The 15222-nt window shown below is 40.9% G+C and overlaps 3 protein-coding genes across 3 annotated transcripts; 2 read left to right on the top strand and 1 right to left on the bottom strand.

The window, feature by feature from the left end:
- Positions 1–71: 71 nt before the first annotated feature.
- On the bottom strand, positions 72–3732 carry dcun1d1 (DCN1, defective in cullin neddylation 1, domain containing 1). The gene is made up of 7 exons (XM_084546515.1): positions 3643–3732; positions 2804–3017; positions 2527–2695; positions 1537–1667; positions 1337–1419; positions 1153–1249; positions 72–1030 (listed from the first exon to the last, which is right to left on the bottom strand). The coding sequence occupies exons 1-7, from the start codon at positions 3643–3645 to the stop codon at positions 954–956; spliced, it is 774 nt and encodes a 257-aa protein (XP_084402641.1). The 5' UTR covers positions 3646–3732; the 3' UTR covers positions 72–953.
- A 73-nt stretch (positions 3733–3805) lies between these two features.
- On the top strand, positions 3806–5186 carry setd9 (SET domain containing 9). Its single transcript, XM_084546516.1, has one exon. It carries the CDS (start codon positions 4014–4016, stop codon positions 4857–4859), a length of 846 nt encoding a protein of 281 aa, XP_084402642.1. The 5' UTR covers positions 3806–4013; the 3' UTR covers positions 4860–5186.
- Positions 5187–5860: 674 nt separating this feature from the next.
- eif4a2 (eukaryotic translation initiation factor 4A2) lies at positions 5861–10877 on the top strand. Its single transcript, XM_084546367.1, has 11 exons — positions 5861–6157; positions 7088–7145; positions 7235–7367; positions 7637–7776; positions 8147–8315; positions 8400–8509; positions 8818–8961; positions 9331–9468; positions 9579–9668; positions 9896–9975; positions 10081–10877. Exons 1-11 carry the CDS (start codon positions 6129–6131, stop codon positions 10223–10225), a joined length of 1236 nt encoding a protein of 411 aa, XP_084402493.1. The 5' UTR covers positions 5861–6128; the 3' UTR covers positions 10226–10877.
- Positions 10878–15222: the final 4345 nt, after the last annotated feature.

Genomic DNA, 15222 nt, shown 5'->3' with positions numbered 1-15222 from the left:
TTCTTCTTTTGTGTGTCATGTTTTATGAGACCTTAATATCTGTTACAATTTATGGAGGGGGAGGGGGATCTGCCAATCACTACTACTTCTAAACTAGTACTTGTATTCCAGTGAGAGGAATTACATCTCTTTTTTTTAAGAAGGCATATTGTTTGTTTTGATAATTTTTTATTTTATCATGGGGCAAACTGTTTTCTGCATTTAATTCATCCATTCATACACACAACAGTGATCACACTGGGAGCAGTGGGAAGGGGTAGGTGCTTGCTCAAGGCACCTCAGCCATGAACGTGGAGGGGATTCAAATCAGCAACCTGCAATCCCAAATCTGCTTCTCTAACCGCAGCTCTCACACTTGACCCTACTGAGATGCCTTTTTCCCCACTCTTTTTTTTAGCACAAATGCACAGAAGCTTGGCGACTTTAAAGATACCAAATTGAAACATTTATTTTTATCTTTATACATTTGTGTTTAAACAAACAGCATTATGCTTAAAAAATTACAATCAATGTTTTATACTGACTTGTCACACAAATGTATCATAAAAGAAAATCAGGAATGCACACTAGTATTAAAATTAAATTGAATATTTAAAGAACAATGTCCCCTTGTGAACCCTCGTGTTTATGTTACAGTTCAAGTGTATCTGTCTGCCTCCTTTTGAGCGTCTCCACCTCAATTAACCATTTTCCAGTTGGCTTGAGCGCACACAAATGCCCAATACTTTAAAGTTCCAAACCATGACAGGTTGACCAACAAAGAGATATGCCTTTTTATATATGTAAATACACACATATATGTATATAAAGTCTCTGCTGTGTAAAATATTTCAGTCCTGAGGGTTGAAAAGGCAACATAGTTCTCAGCTCAGTGTGGTCTTCTTGTCCTCCTCTCATCTACTTCTGCGTTTTGTAGAAACCTCACTTGGGTGTTCCTTCCGTGAGAGCAGCCCTTAAACTGCAGTGCTTTTGGTCCCGATGTGTGGCCGTGCAAACTCTACAAAGTCATCAATAAGAACAGGCCACGCTCCTATTGAAGAAACATAAAAAAATGCTAAATAACTTGATTCTGCACAATATGGTTAAAAGGTTGTGAGGGAACAGTTATGGGTCTAACACATCCCCGCACAGCTGAATGAGCAATTTACAAACCTTCCTCATCATAATTGGACATGTCATCTGTGATCATTGTGCTGAAGTCTAGTAAGAGATTCCAAGTGTCCTTAGGAATTGATCTTTTGTGGTGTTCCTGTTAAATGTGTAAAGCAAAGCTCATAAATGGGGAGTCACAATATTTGCATGTTTAGAATAGCCTCACGTGTAACTATAGACTTACAACTAAAAATTTGTTCCACAAGCCCAAGAACTTGAATCTTCCAGCCAGTACTAAATTCCAATATGCAATTGCCATTTCTAAGTCTGTAAGGAAACCAGAAACATGTCAAAATGTGTGTGCGTGTGTGTGTGTATATACATAAAAAAACAAAGAAAACAAACAGTTGATGAGTAATATGACAAGAATCAAAACATTCTTACCCAAACCTTTCTGGCCAGGATTCTTTGCAAAATTAAATGTAAACTGGTAAAAGTCCTTAAATTTCCCTTGGTCCTTTAACTCTTGCTCCATCTTTGGCAGTTGAGCTTTTAGCTTCTCTATGCTGTCACAACTGTTAAAGCAAAAAGCAAACCATATTGTCTGGTGGACAAAAACGTTATTTTTGTGGGAATTAAATTCACCTTTGCTTCATTAATTAGTAAGATGCAAACCTACACTGATCAGGCATAACATTAAAACCACCTTCCTAATATTGTGTAGGTCTCCCTTGTGCCTCCAAAACAGTTGTAACTCATCAGAGAATGGACATGGGCCTTCTGGGGGTGTCCTGTGGTGTCTGGCAACAGAATGTTGTTAGTGGGGACCTTTGGGTCCTATGGGTTGAGGGGAGGGGCCTCTGCGGATTAGGCTTGTTCCAATGCATCCCACAGATACTAGATCAGTTCTAGTGCATTTGGAGGCCAGGTCAACACCATGTGCTGATAATGTTATGCCTGATCGGTGTATATGATGGAGTTGTCAAAAAGACAAGAAACTGTCTAATATTTAATATTATCCAATCAAAACCTTTTTCCCTGGTAAGCAATGTTTGCAGCAAACTGTACATGTACATACAATTTGACTAATATGTTAGAATTGATCTCTAAGGGTTATATGTAAGTAATAAGTGCTTATGTTTACAAAGAGTGCATTATTAATACATACAAGGCAATACTCAAGAAAACATTATAATACAATCATGGTAAGCATTTTGAAATGTATACATACAAGTACAGCGTGTACCACAAAATCTCAGATAGAGTTTTTACATCTTACTTCGTGTTATATCAACACTTGAATTATAATAGTGCACTTACTTGTTTTGGGGTTTTTTTGTCTGTGAGTTTATAATATTATAGCCTCCTTCAGAGAGAACTTGAGGAACAAAGGTTGTCCCCTCTTGCTTGCATCATCTGAAAATACATTCTCACCCCTGTTCTGCCATGCCATCCATGAACTCCTGTTTTGAGAACTCGCACTGTGTTGCTGCCCTGAACTTCCAGGCTATGAGGAGGACGCTTATGCTGGCGGGATCCAGTCCCAGGTCATCACAGAACTGCTGGATCCCATCAATGCCTATCTTGTTGTCATCGTGAGGATCTGTGTATACACAAACACACAAATAGATTGGTTATTCATTCACAGCCCAATGGAAACGGGTATTCAACTCATAACACTTTATGTATTGTTGCAATATTATCTCTTTACCTCTGTATCTGTTGTAAAGCTGTTCAAGCTTCTTCTTGTCTAAAGCTCCCCTTAGATTTGGAACATAGAGCTCTGGATTTTGGAAAAATTTGTCAGTGGCAACATCTAGTTTCCAGTCATTCTGTGACAGGCAAGTCACCGCAGTCTTCTCATTGGATTGAGTGAAAATCATGAACTGACGAACTTTATCCTTCTGTGAGGACTTCAGCTTGTTCTGCACAAAGACAACCACACAACACACTAGGTCAACACAGTTGTTGAGATCACACATGATGACACCAGGAACAGCAAAACAGTTCTGTAGACGAATGGATTAACAACATATATCGTTCACTGTCCAAAATTTCACGTAAAAACATACGAAAAAAAAAATAGGCTCGTTGTTGGCTAGATAAACACTGAGAGATGTTGAACCACATCTCAATCACAGCAGTGAGGGAAGTAGCAACATGCTATTCTAACTGCAGTGACCGACTTTCAATGTGTTGAATGGCAGCTAGCCGGTGTACGTTAACACTGAAAACATCAAACAAGCAATATAGTCATACAGTCTTGTTGATAACAATGATCCTGGATTATGTTGTTAAATAGTGTGTAATTTTGTTTGCCAGCTGGCTTTAAGGCTAGCCAGCTAACTAGACGAGTTGGCTAGCACAAGCGTGAGCTAGTTGGCTAATGCTAACGTAGGAAGCTAGGTTTGTTTTCATTATTTAAGGCGGATAGAAGGTCACAAGAGCAGCTCAACGCCTATATTATTCGCCTCAAAAATTGAAGTTTATGTGCATGGTTACTGCGTGTGTTCCCACCACGGAACAAAGATACAAAGAGTAATTTCTTACCATGTTTGTCTTTACCAGACTCCTTTTCCTCCCATCCAGCTGGCTAATGCGCGTCAAGGTTTTACCAGTCACGTAAAACGTTTGTTCCGGTTGGAGCTTGCTCTTCAAAATAAAACCACACAATCGACGTCTCTTCAGCGAGAACATTTCCTAAACAGTGGAATATTTCAGTTTGTTATTAATTATATGATATATTATACATATGTATAGTATATTCATGTAAAAAATCCTTCAAGTTAAAACGTCTTCGCACAAATTTAGTGCTAGTATCTACTGCTCTCGTTTATTCTGAAGTAATACGCCGGAAATTAGTTAAGAGTTGAAGAAAACAACAATTCCTCAATGTCCGTCCTCTGAGACCGTCGGTCTAGATGTTTAGAACAGTTCTAAGAAGATTTCAGGACAAATGGAAGTCGTACAGACACAGGTTTGTGCCTTGGGTTGTACTGAACCTGTCAAAAAATGAAAAAACTTTGCGGCAGGTGACGGGGTCCTCGAAAGACAAACTGGTCCCAGATGAGGAGGTTTCACAAAGTCTACTTAAGCTCTTCGGAGTCCTGCTAAAGAGTCAGCGGGCTAATCACATCGAGGCTGACTTCTTCTCACAAGTAACAAGTGAAGAAGATCAGGATGGAGGATATACAATGTGTGTACATGATGCTATGCTACAGTCTCTGGGATTCTGTATTGATCGGAAGCCTAGCACTTTACCCTTCGGAGGAACTGGAGTGTTTGTCACCAGGGGATTTGTACCCAAAGGAGTAACAGTTGCCATGTATCCTGGCACAATCTATCAGCCCTATGAGCCTATTCTCCTTCAGTCTATTAGAAACCCATTTGTATTCAGGTGTATTGACGGTGTCTTGGTGGATGGAAAGGACAAAGGCCTCTCTAAAATGGTGTTCAAGTCATGCAGTGGAAGGGACAGAATAGTTCCTTTTGTAACAAGTGACACCAGCTGGCTGACAACCTGTCCACAAAACCCACTCGCTGTGGGTCAGTATGTGAACAACTGCTCCAACCACAGGCCTGCTAACGTGTGCTACCAGGAGTATGATGTGCCGCACAGGTTTCCCATCGATCTCCGCCGGTATCTGCCTAATGTCAACTACAGTCAGGGAACACAGAGGCCTCTACGCTGTGTCGTCCTTGTGTCACTCAGAGACATCACAGAAGGAGAGGAACTCTTCTCCAACTACTACACCATTGTGCATTAAAGCCAGTTTACGTACACGCCATTTTAGAAGTTACTTCACTCTTTGTATGTGCAGTAATAAACTGGAATAAAGGCAAAACATTTCTTGCACTGTGCAATTAGGTGTCAAAAGGTGAATTGGAAAATAATAAAGTTTGCTTTCTCTTGTTTGTACCACCTGTACTTGGAAACTTACTTCTAGGTTATGATGAGGGAACCTATACTATACCAGCTGGGTCCAAATGCAGATTATACCAAAAGTGATGCTATTAGAGGTGGAGCTGATAATCTGTAACAACCGATAAAAGTGTTATATGTTTTGAATAAAATATAATATTATTATATTGCAATATATAATAAGAAAAAATAAGATACAGTGACACAGGTAAGTATACAGGGTACATTTTTTGAGTTTGAGTGCTTGATGAGTGGTTATCGCGAAGTTTGCCCACATCTCGGGACCATGAGACAATCTGCAGATTCATTCTCAGTTATAAACTGGGGCTAAATTTCTTAGGCTGTACATTAGATGTGTTTCATTGCCGACATTTTGACTTATCACAGTAGAGAGAGCACATGTGTGTGAATGATGAAAGTTTAATTAAGTCTTCCATTAAGGCAGCATGTACAAAAGCAGGACCTCCCCTTACAGGAATGCAGCTGTGAAAAAAGTCTGTGCCAGGTGTGTCTCATGTCAGCATCTGTCTCAGTGCATAGCAGATCCAAATAATGGGACTGCACACCTATTACTGTTATTTTTTTTGTTATTTTAAAGCAATGTGTGTTCTCAATCTGTAATACTAATTTAATTTAATACAGCTTTAATTTCAAAATAGGTACCGCAATTTTAACCCTAGTAGGACAATCTGGTTTTATTTCTCAAACTTTCTGATTTGCTTTTATTGAATTGCAGTTGGTTTCATTGAACCACATGTCTCAGCCTCACACAACCCTTCTGTCCAAAAGTGTTGCGCAACCTTGTCAGGCCGAGTTTTGACCTGTCAGAGCCACTGTAGCAGCCCATGTACCAACTATTACTGCAATATCCTTCCGCCGAGGAATATAGTCTCAAACATTTTTCACATTTTATCCGTTATTTGAATACACCTATGTATATTCTAAATAGTGGATAGAATACAGTGTGATCCAACAATTAAGTCGGTCAACCGAGACGATACTGACAACGCAAACGAGCTTTTCGTCCATCAGGGAAAATAGTCCGGCTGTATAAAGGCAGTTGGCATCGCCATCAGCGATCTTTCCAGTCGCATGCTGAAGTTGGGAACGGATCATGTCTAGCGATTCTGCTGATTACAACAGGTAAAATGGTGTTTCTGACTGCTGTTTTAGAACATACAACATGTGTAAGTGTACTTCGGCGTGTGACGCAGTTCTGAATCCCGTGTTGCGACAAATTGATTATTATCTGGCCAAGACAGGCCCCTGCCGCTTTTGGAGTGGTCTGGTTGCTAACTGTTAGCTTTGTGGCGTTAGCTGCGGAGCTACACCGCAGTTCCAAATTGCCGTTGGAAACTATTTGACTCAAACGGCCGTCGTTTTTTCTCATGTTACTGTCAAACTTATCAGAACCTGGCCGTTTTCGTGAAACGCAATTTCACTGTCGTGGTCGGTGGTTGTCCTAGGTCAGAGGAATCGTTGGGCCGGGCTACAGCTCGGCCTAGTTCGAGTCGGAAGCCATCGTCGGCAGTGCAAGGCCCAACCGTCCGACATATTGGCTAACGTTCAGAGACGCAGAGCTCCATGTTGAGATATGGCGAACGAGTTCACATGAGACTTTAAACGTTTATAGTACTCCCGGGCGACCTGAGGTCCGGATGGGGTGTGACATGATCTTAAACATGGCGAGGTTACATAATGGGTAATTTTGTGAGGGGCAGGTAGCTGAGCCCTGGACGTGGAATTTGACACGTGCGCCCAGTGAAGCTCTGGGCTGTGAAACGAGACACTCTGGGCGTAACCCGGGCCACTGTGGACCCACTCACTTCACATCTAACATGGCTGATCTTATTTTATTAAAGCGGTTGCGAAAAAGGGAAGCTTTTTCTTTTTTTAATTTATTTAAATCGAGGTGGCAGTGTCGACATCCAGATGCCTTCACATGACACGTGGTTGAAACCACTGCTGCATGTCTTCGTTTAGGAGTCTTTCATTGACCCCTCTGCTCCCATCTACGTCTTCAAGGTGCAAAAGTTGACTTAAAAGAACATATTTCACATTTTCCCCCCACAGCTCAAGAGATAGAGACCATGGGGGGCCAGATGGAATGGAGCCTGATGGTGTCATCGAGGTAAAGCCATCCCGTTAATGTTTATTAGGCTGGAAATGCTGAATTTGTAATGTTACTCACAAGCTGTTTTTCCTTTTTTTATAATTCAGAGCAACTGGAACGAGATTACGGACAACTTCGATGATATGAACCTGAAGGAGACTCTTCTTAGGGGAATATATGCGTACGGTTTTGAAAAGCCGTCTGCCATTCAACAGAGGGCAATCATTCCTTGCATCAAAGGTACAGAGATGAAATTAACTCTGAAACAGTTCATATTTGAGTGAAGTGATGCTCAACCATCTTTCGGGACTTACCCAATAATGGGGATAACTTTTTTTCCTTACTGATCACTCAAAAGCGCTTAAATAAATGAATTCCAGTCAGGTTAACTTAATGTTGTCTTCTGTGTCTTGTACATGGACATTTATTTTAACCTGAGTCCACTTTTCTTACATTCTGCTATGATTGAGTTCGACTTCGGATGGTAATCTCTGTCCCCTCGCCATTAGGCTATGATGTCATTGCCCAAGCCCAGTCTGGCACTGGCAAGACGGCCACGTTTGCCATCTCTATCTTGCAGCAGCTGGACATTGAGCAAAAAGAGACTCAGGCTCTGGTTTTGGCTCCTACCAGAGAGCTGGCTCAGCAGGTATGCTGTTCCTGAGGTCACGATAACCTGATTCAGACTCGAAGGTACCATCTTTTTGTTTGTCAAAATTCTCTGAAAATTTGAAAAAAAAAAAGTGTCCTCTTACGATTGGTGCAGTCTTTGTCCATGGCTGCATCGGTCTAAAAGGTGATTTGGCTTCACTGAATTTAATGTAATTTCATGTTGCTGTGGAAAACTGGGTGATGTGATGGCATACCATCTTTCGGGACTGACTCTAAAACTGGAGAGTTCCTTTTACTTTACTGATCACTCTGAACAGTTATTCTACACTCTTGAATCTGCGTGTCTCGTCTTGATGTTGATAATATTGTACTGATTCGTTGTTGGTTATTCTGTCTCCCCTTATCAGATCCAGAAGGTAATTCTTGCTCTGGGCGACTACATGGGGGCAACCTGTCATGCCTGCATCGGAGGGACTAACCTCCGTAGCGAAATCCAGAAGCTCCAAGCTGAGGCCCCTCACATAGTGGTGGGCACACCAGGACGAGTGTATGACATGCTTAACAGGAGACATCTATGTAAGTGTTCGCTGTCCTGTAGAGCAGAAACTTTAAGTTTGTAAACTTCATGCGACGGGTCGTTAATACCACATTTCTCTGCAGCCCCAAAATGGATCAAGATGTTTGTTCTGGATGAAGCTGATGAGATGTTGAGTAGAGGCTTCAAGGATCAGATCTATGAGATCTTCCAGAAGCTGAGCACAAACATTCAAGTAAGTATTTATTATTTATTTGTCTTCAGACAAAGAAAAATCAAAATGATTTGCTTCCGTATCAACAGAAGGCTGCTATAATTGTGTGATCCAGATTTTCTGTTTCATGCAATAATGCTAGCAGAGTATCACGCGGAAGAAGATTAACGATCGCGCACTGCACTGAAAATGAGATGTGGTCGAACCTCTTTCTTAATGTTCATTGGTCACTGTCTCGAGGTGAAGTGCCACACCTGGGTTTGCATTTAAATGTATTTTCACTCTATATTTAACTTGGTAATGTGTAATGTGTGATGCTCCTCTTCCAGGTGGTCCTGCTCTCAGCCACCATGCCAGCAGATGTGCTGGAGGTAACCAAGAAGTTCATGCGAGACCCCATTCGCATCTTGGTGAAGAAAGAAGAGCTTACCCTTGAGGGTATCAAGCAATTCTACATAAATGTGGAACGAGAGGTTGGTATAACTCTCGTCTGCCGTATTCTATTAAAAATTTACTTAGGGACCGATATGTCATAGATTACACTTCTCTTTAAAGCACCCTGCTGGAACTGCAGGAGCCAAGCCTCACAGGTTTAGCTCATGTGGCCATGTAAGCATGGGTACACCAGGGAAGGAGATTAAAGGCACAGTATTGGAAATGAGACTGGGAGGGACCTCTTTCTTAATGTCCAGTTTCCTGTGTCTCAAGATCCTGTTTTACACATTAGCTAATTCTTTTATAAATTTAGAGATGATTGACATTCATCTGTAGGTTTACATTATGATTTGTCAGGTAGATGGCGCATGGCTTGCCATAACCTTTTTGTTTTTCATTGTCTCCAGGAGTGGAAGCTGGACACTTTGTGTGATCTGTATGAAACTCTGACAATCACCCAGGCTGTCATCTTCCTCAACACCAGGAGAAAAGTTGACTGGTTGACTGAGAAGATGCACGCTAGAGACTTCACAGTCTCTGCTCTGGTATGATATTTTCTCTGCCAACTTGATTGTACAACTCCTACATTAATCTTTCTCCTCATCAGTGTTGATGCTTCGCTTTTGTTCTAACTGAAATGATTCTGCGTTCACAGCATGGTGATATGGACCAGAAGGAGCGTGATGTGATTATGAGGGAGTTTAGGTCTGGCTCAAGCAGAGTGTTGATCACCACTGATCTTCTGGTTAGTATGAAGTGCACATGAGATGTTGGTTGATGACCCCAAATGTTTCTAATCCTGCAACAGTCCTCCCATGACCAAGCAGTCACAACTTTTGGGAGATCAGGGCTCGCTCTCCACAATGGGTTCTTCTATTGTAGGAATCTGTTACTTATACGCGGGCGACATTCACAAACAGCCAATGTATCTCTTAGACTTGAAATGTAATAGAACGCTTGTTTTCTCCGCAGGCTCGTGGGATTGATGTGCAGCAGGTTTCTCTGGTCATTAACTATGACCTTCCTACAAATCGTGAGAACTACATTCATAGGCAAGTTGGATTTCATATTGTGCAAATAATCTATATCTGTGCCCTTCGGCTACTTAAGTCTTAACCTGGTTCGATTTTTTTTTTTAATTATTTTTCTCTCTGCAGAATTGGTCGTGGTGGCCGTTTTGGCAGAAAAGGAGTTGCTATCAACTTCGTCACTGAGGAGGACAAGAGGATTCTTCGGGACATCGAGACGTTTTACAATACTACCGTGGAGGAGATGCCTATGAATGTGGCCGACCTGATTTGAGCCCTGAGGTCTTTCTCTTTTTTTTTTTTTAACGCAGTGATAGCGATCGTCCACTTGCATTGTGCTTATATTATTCGAGGGGGGAAAAAAAACTTCTCAATGCTAAACCTTGGATCAGAATTTTGGTATGTGTTAAAAGCGAGGTGACTTGTATGTGGTCCCTCTCGGACAGTTGTAGATTCTAACCTTGACAGTCGGTTGGTTGGAGCTACAAAGCCATGGGGTCTGTAAACATTAAGGTCCTTATCAGGTATTTCTTTCCATGTTCAATTAAGATGCGTGTATTCGATGTTCTCCACCATTTAGTAACTTACTTGTGGACTAAAAGGTATAAGTGCTGTATAAAGTCTGCAAATTATGTTATGCTAACATATGTGCGATGTATTGTGGGCCTGCTTAATAAGAGGCACTTGTCATGTTATACTGTAGATTCACCTGCTTTTTGTTATCTTTTGTGAATGTGTTTAATTTAAATGTACCATATATTGTTTTTTTTATCCCACTTGCTATAAATTCCTCACTGGTTGGCCATATTTTGCTGACATGGTTTTACCCTTCCCAGAGTATATTGCTATTTCCCCTCTTGACTACTTTTCAGATTTCCCCCTCCCCTGGATTGTATGAATGTCTTAATAAACAGAAATTGCTGTAAGTCAACTTGTCTTTCTGTCTGTTGTGAAAGCTCTGGTGTGATTTAAGATGCTGTTATCGGCAATTAACGTTACAGTGACTCTTAAAAGTTGCACATCTAACACTTAAAAAGCTTGAGGACCCTTAAAGGAGACAATTGGATGTAGCTAAATGTGCTACAGCTCCACCTGCTGGCGACAAAAGACGATTGCAACAAACTAGGAAAATTATGTGTAGGTTTGGCCTTCCTTCAAAAGGAAGAGTTTTTGAAAGTGTGTGTGGCAGATTTACAAACTTTAGATGCACCACATTTCCATAATTGCATTAATGCGTGAAAGACTGTAGATAATCTAGTTCACGCTATATTTAAATTTCAGCACTTTTTTTTTTTTTTTTTTTTTAAATTTATCATCCTTTCCTGACTTTGACGTTTTAGTTGTCCACATTGACCACGTTTACATGGTCTTTAGTATCCCGAATTTGATCGGGATACTAAAGACCATGTAAACGTACTGATTGTCTTTGTTTTATGCGTTTTTTTTTCCAAAACCGCCTTGTTATGTTGGGGCGCTCATTTCAAACTGTGAAAAGTGCTGTAGAAACATTCAAATTCAGAGCAGGAAGAACAAACCCATCTTTTGGGAATTGTATAGATCAGGGATGGGCAACTGGCGGCCCGCGACCTCACTCGAAGTGGCCCAGGCCCTTACATTAATTTTTGATTATAAAAATGTGTCTTCTGCGCCACTGAATCAGTTGTAATGACACAGTTGGCCACTAGATGGCGCCTCTAATGCAGACGACGCCTCTAACACGCTTCCACCGGTCTTCTCCACCAGGGAAGAAGAGACGTTGAGCCGTGAGAGTGGAGGAAAGAGAAAACTTGATCGAGAAAATCATGTGTTTCAGGAGAAATGGGAAGAATATCTGTTCACAGAATTTAAAAGCAAACCTTTGTGCTTAGTCTGCTTTGAGACGTTATCTGCCATGAAAGATTTTAATTTAAGTTGCCGCTACAACACGGTGCACAAAGCTAAATACGAGAAGTATACTGAAGCTGCAAGGGCTGCTATCTTAGCAGACCTAAATCAAAAGTACGCAAACAACAGCGACTTTTTACCAGTGCCCACTACTGATAGTGGTGAGGTAGAGTGGGTATACAGGGAAAATGTTAAACTCTTAGTGTAAAAATGCACAAATTAGTTCTTGCAATTAATGTTTGGCAGCTTTTGTTTGCTTCAATACATATATACACTACTCACAATAAGTTAGGGATATTGTTATTTACATGAGTGGTTTTCCTATTTGGTCTGAATTTTAATGAAATAAGTAAAAGTTCCCTTTGATATTACTAATAATGAATGAGAAGAAACACCATTTTCATTAGTTTAATATTTATTACCCCAAAAATTTAGACAATAAAAAGGATAGCCCCAAATAACAAAAATTGACAATGTCAGTAGCGGTTGTTTCCACCATTTGCCGCAATGACAGCTTGACAGCGACGTCTCATGCTCCTCACTAGCCTCATGATGATGCGTTCCACTCTTCCACAAGTACTACACGTAGTTCTTCCAGGTCACGTGTGGGTGGGGTACGATCATCCAGTCTCTGCTTCAGCAGGTCCCAGACATGCTCTATGGGGTTCAGATCAGGGGACATTGCTGGCCATACCATATGAGGCACTCCGACTTCCTGAAGTCGAGCTGTGACAATTCTGGCGCGATGTGGTGGAGCATTATCATCCATGACCAGAAAGTTGGGGGTGTGCTGGCGGAATTGGGGGATGATGATGGGTTCTATGATGTCTCTGAGGTGAGAATGTGCAGTGACTGAGCCATCTACAATAACCAAATCTGTTTTGCGCTGACTGGTGATGCCTGCCCAGACTGTTGCACCTCCTCCACCAAAGCGAACCCTGGGGACCATGTTGACCTCGGCGTATCGCTCACCTCGCCTTCTCCAGCAACGCTGACAACCATCATTTCTGTGCAAGGTGACCCGACACTCATCAGTGAACAGGACGGTAGACTTACTTACTGACAATACCAGCTTTTTATACCCACAGAATGTTGAAATTGATGCCACATTGAAAAGGGTTGTCTTTTAGTATTTTTTGGTATTGGCCCCAATATGTAAGGCACACTGTACACAGTGAGACCATTACGTGGAAAACACAAAATGAGGTGTGTCTATCACCCCAATACAATTGCCTCCCTATCCCAAAAATCTCTGAAGTGAAACAAACACCATATGTATGACATCCACTGAGTCTCTCACAATATCCCTAACTTATTGTGAGTAGTGTATATATATTGTAGAGGGAACTTCAGTGAGTGAATTGTACCACTCATCTTGCACTTGCCTGAGATATGCATGCAGTTTTTGGACATCTTCGGTAAAGGGCATAAGACTAGGAACATTCCACTTTGCTTCCCTGATGTTCCTCAGTGCCGTAGCTGAGGTCATCTCATTCCACTTTTCTTGGTGAACATCTTGAAACTCACTGGCCCTTTTCACCAGCTCATTGTTGTTTGTGATTAACCCCTGAGCTTTTAAGAGTTTACTTACTTTAACCAGGGAATGCCCAAGTTTGTTTGCTAGTGATGGAATCAAGAACTTGTTTGTCTCATTGTCATACCCACATGTAACTTTTACAGCTTTGACAGTCTCCATGTATGATGCCCCGCCTTTGTTTAACAAGTGCTGTCCAAGATCAATGATGACTTGGTCATTTTTTATTATATCGGAGATTGGATCAGGATTCATGGCACTGATTACTTCCCACAGCTGTTTACTCATGGGTGAAGGTACAGGTCCAGTGTATGTACACATGGATTGAACACGGTTTTTTCCTGGTTTGGGGGCAGCTGATCCAGGTGTAAGTTTACAACTGCGCATATGTCGCCACAGAACCTTTCTTTTATAAAGTCCTTGACAGTATGCGCAGTGCATGAAGTCACTTCCCTGTTCTTTTTTGAGTGGTCCTTTCCTGACTCCATAACAGCAGCATTGTGAGCATAGTTTCCTTTGTTGCGAATATAATCCAGCTAATTCTTTCTCTCCTTCGAACCTTACGTAAAGCTTAGAGCTTTCGCCACATCAGACTTATTTTCATGTGCACGTTCAAGATGCCTCGCCATCTTCGCATAAGGCTTACGACAATACAAGCAATAATGTCTCTTGTCGTACACTCTATTTCCACCTTTTTTTTGGCATGCACCAACAACTATACTATCATTTATGTCCTGCCTTGAACAGGGTTCTTCTTCGTCTCTAGCATCTTCAGAGGTAATATTTAGCCTGACAGGATTGTCCGAGGTGGTGCTGTCACAGACAAGGGAACTCTCTGAGTCAGAAGCCTCCAGTAAATGATCAAGAGTCTGACCTTTTTTCCTTTGGTTTTGTGTAAGGCTAGCTTCACTGTCACTTTCGCTTTCGCAAGTGGTATCTGGAATGTAATCTTCAGCACTCTCTGAAGTTGAATCATACAGTTCACCAGAATCTTCAAGATGTGTGTCTTTTATCTAAAAAAGGGAAAGTAGTTAGAAATATGTGGAGATGTAACAATTAATTCCTTAATTAAACTGACACAATTTAAAGCTTTTTTTAAAAATGTTCAAGTAATTTGTTTCGCTGTTTTGTTTACAATAAAGTGATTTTTTTGGCGTTTGGACAGTTGATCTCACAAAAAACATATTGGTGTCAGTGATTTTTTTCAGTTTTGTCTACTTAAATATGCATAATTTAAGACTACAACCCAATGAAGAACTGCAAATGAAAATTAGTAATTTTAGTACTAAAACAAAATTATTTGTATTTTCTTGATGACACTGTAAATGAGAACTTACAATGATACTTTTAGTCCGTCGTAGTCTTGGAACATAATTATTATTTTCATCTTGAAAAACTCCCACAACCTGTAAAGAAATGTTTCAATATGTATGAACATACAATTAAAGAAACAGATACTTAAATGTTATGGCACAGTGTGGGGACATTTCACATACCGCTTTGGTCCAATTTTTACCCACAGTTTCACCCAAGTTGTGAGAGTTTAGAATAAAGTAATAATTAATCACGAAATAAACTTTTTTGAAGGCTGAGATTTGCCCTGAATACCCCTCTACCACTGACCTTCTAGATGCATTACATTAAACTGTTTGTTGTCGTGATTACCAGTAGATTCTCATCTCAATATGCGTCCTCCCTCTTTTATGTTCTTAAAACCATAGAAAATGACAAAGAGACTGTGAGATCAAATCTGAAGTGATGAACATCAACATACCTGTTCAGTAGTGTTCTCTGGTCTAGCTGCATCATCCAGCTGAGATGTTAGCACAGGGAAGGGATGGGTGTCATCCACT

Source organism: Chelon labrosus, assembly GCF_963514085.1.
Source record: "Chelon labrosus genome assembly, chromosome: 6".
Lineage (NCBI taxonomy): Eukaryota > Metazoa > Chordata > Actinopteri > Mugiliformes > Mugilidae > Chelon > Chelon labrosus.
The sequence above is the reverse complement of the archived record's forward strand: the minus strand, read 5'-3'. Positions and strand labels throughout refer to the sequence as shown.

Excerpts from the sequence above, each read along its gene's own strand:
- eif4a2 (XM_084546367.1), top strand. The coding sequence starts at position 6,129 with ATGTCTAGCGATTCTGCTGATTACAACAG. Across the intron at positions 6,158-7,087 it reads GATTCTGCTGATTACAACAG|CTCAAGAGATAGAGACCATG; the intron begins GTAAAATGGTGT and ends TTCCCCCCACAG. Across the intron at positions 8,962-9,330 it reads ACATAAATGTGGAACGAGAG|GAGTGGAAGCTGGACACTTT; the intron begins GTTGGTATAACT and ends CATTGTCTCCAG.
- setd9 (XM_084546516.1), top strand. The coding sequence starts at position 4,014 with ATGTTTAGAACAGTTCTAAGAAGATTTCAGGACAAATGGAAGTCGTAC.
- dcun1d1 (XM_084546515.1), bottom strand. Across the intron at positions 1,668-2,526 it reads GATGGCATGGCAGAACAGGG|TTGTGACAGCATAGAGAAGC; the intron begins GTGAGAATGTAT and ends TTGCTTTAACAG. Across the intron at positions 1,420-1,536 it reads TCCTGGCCAGAAAGGTTTGG|ACTTAGAAATGGCAATTGCA; the intron begins GTAAGAATGTTT and ends GTTTCCTTACAG.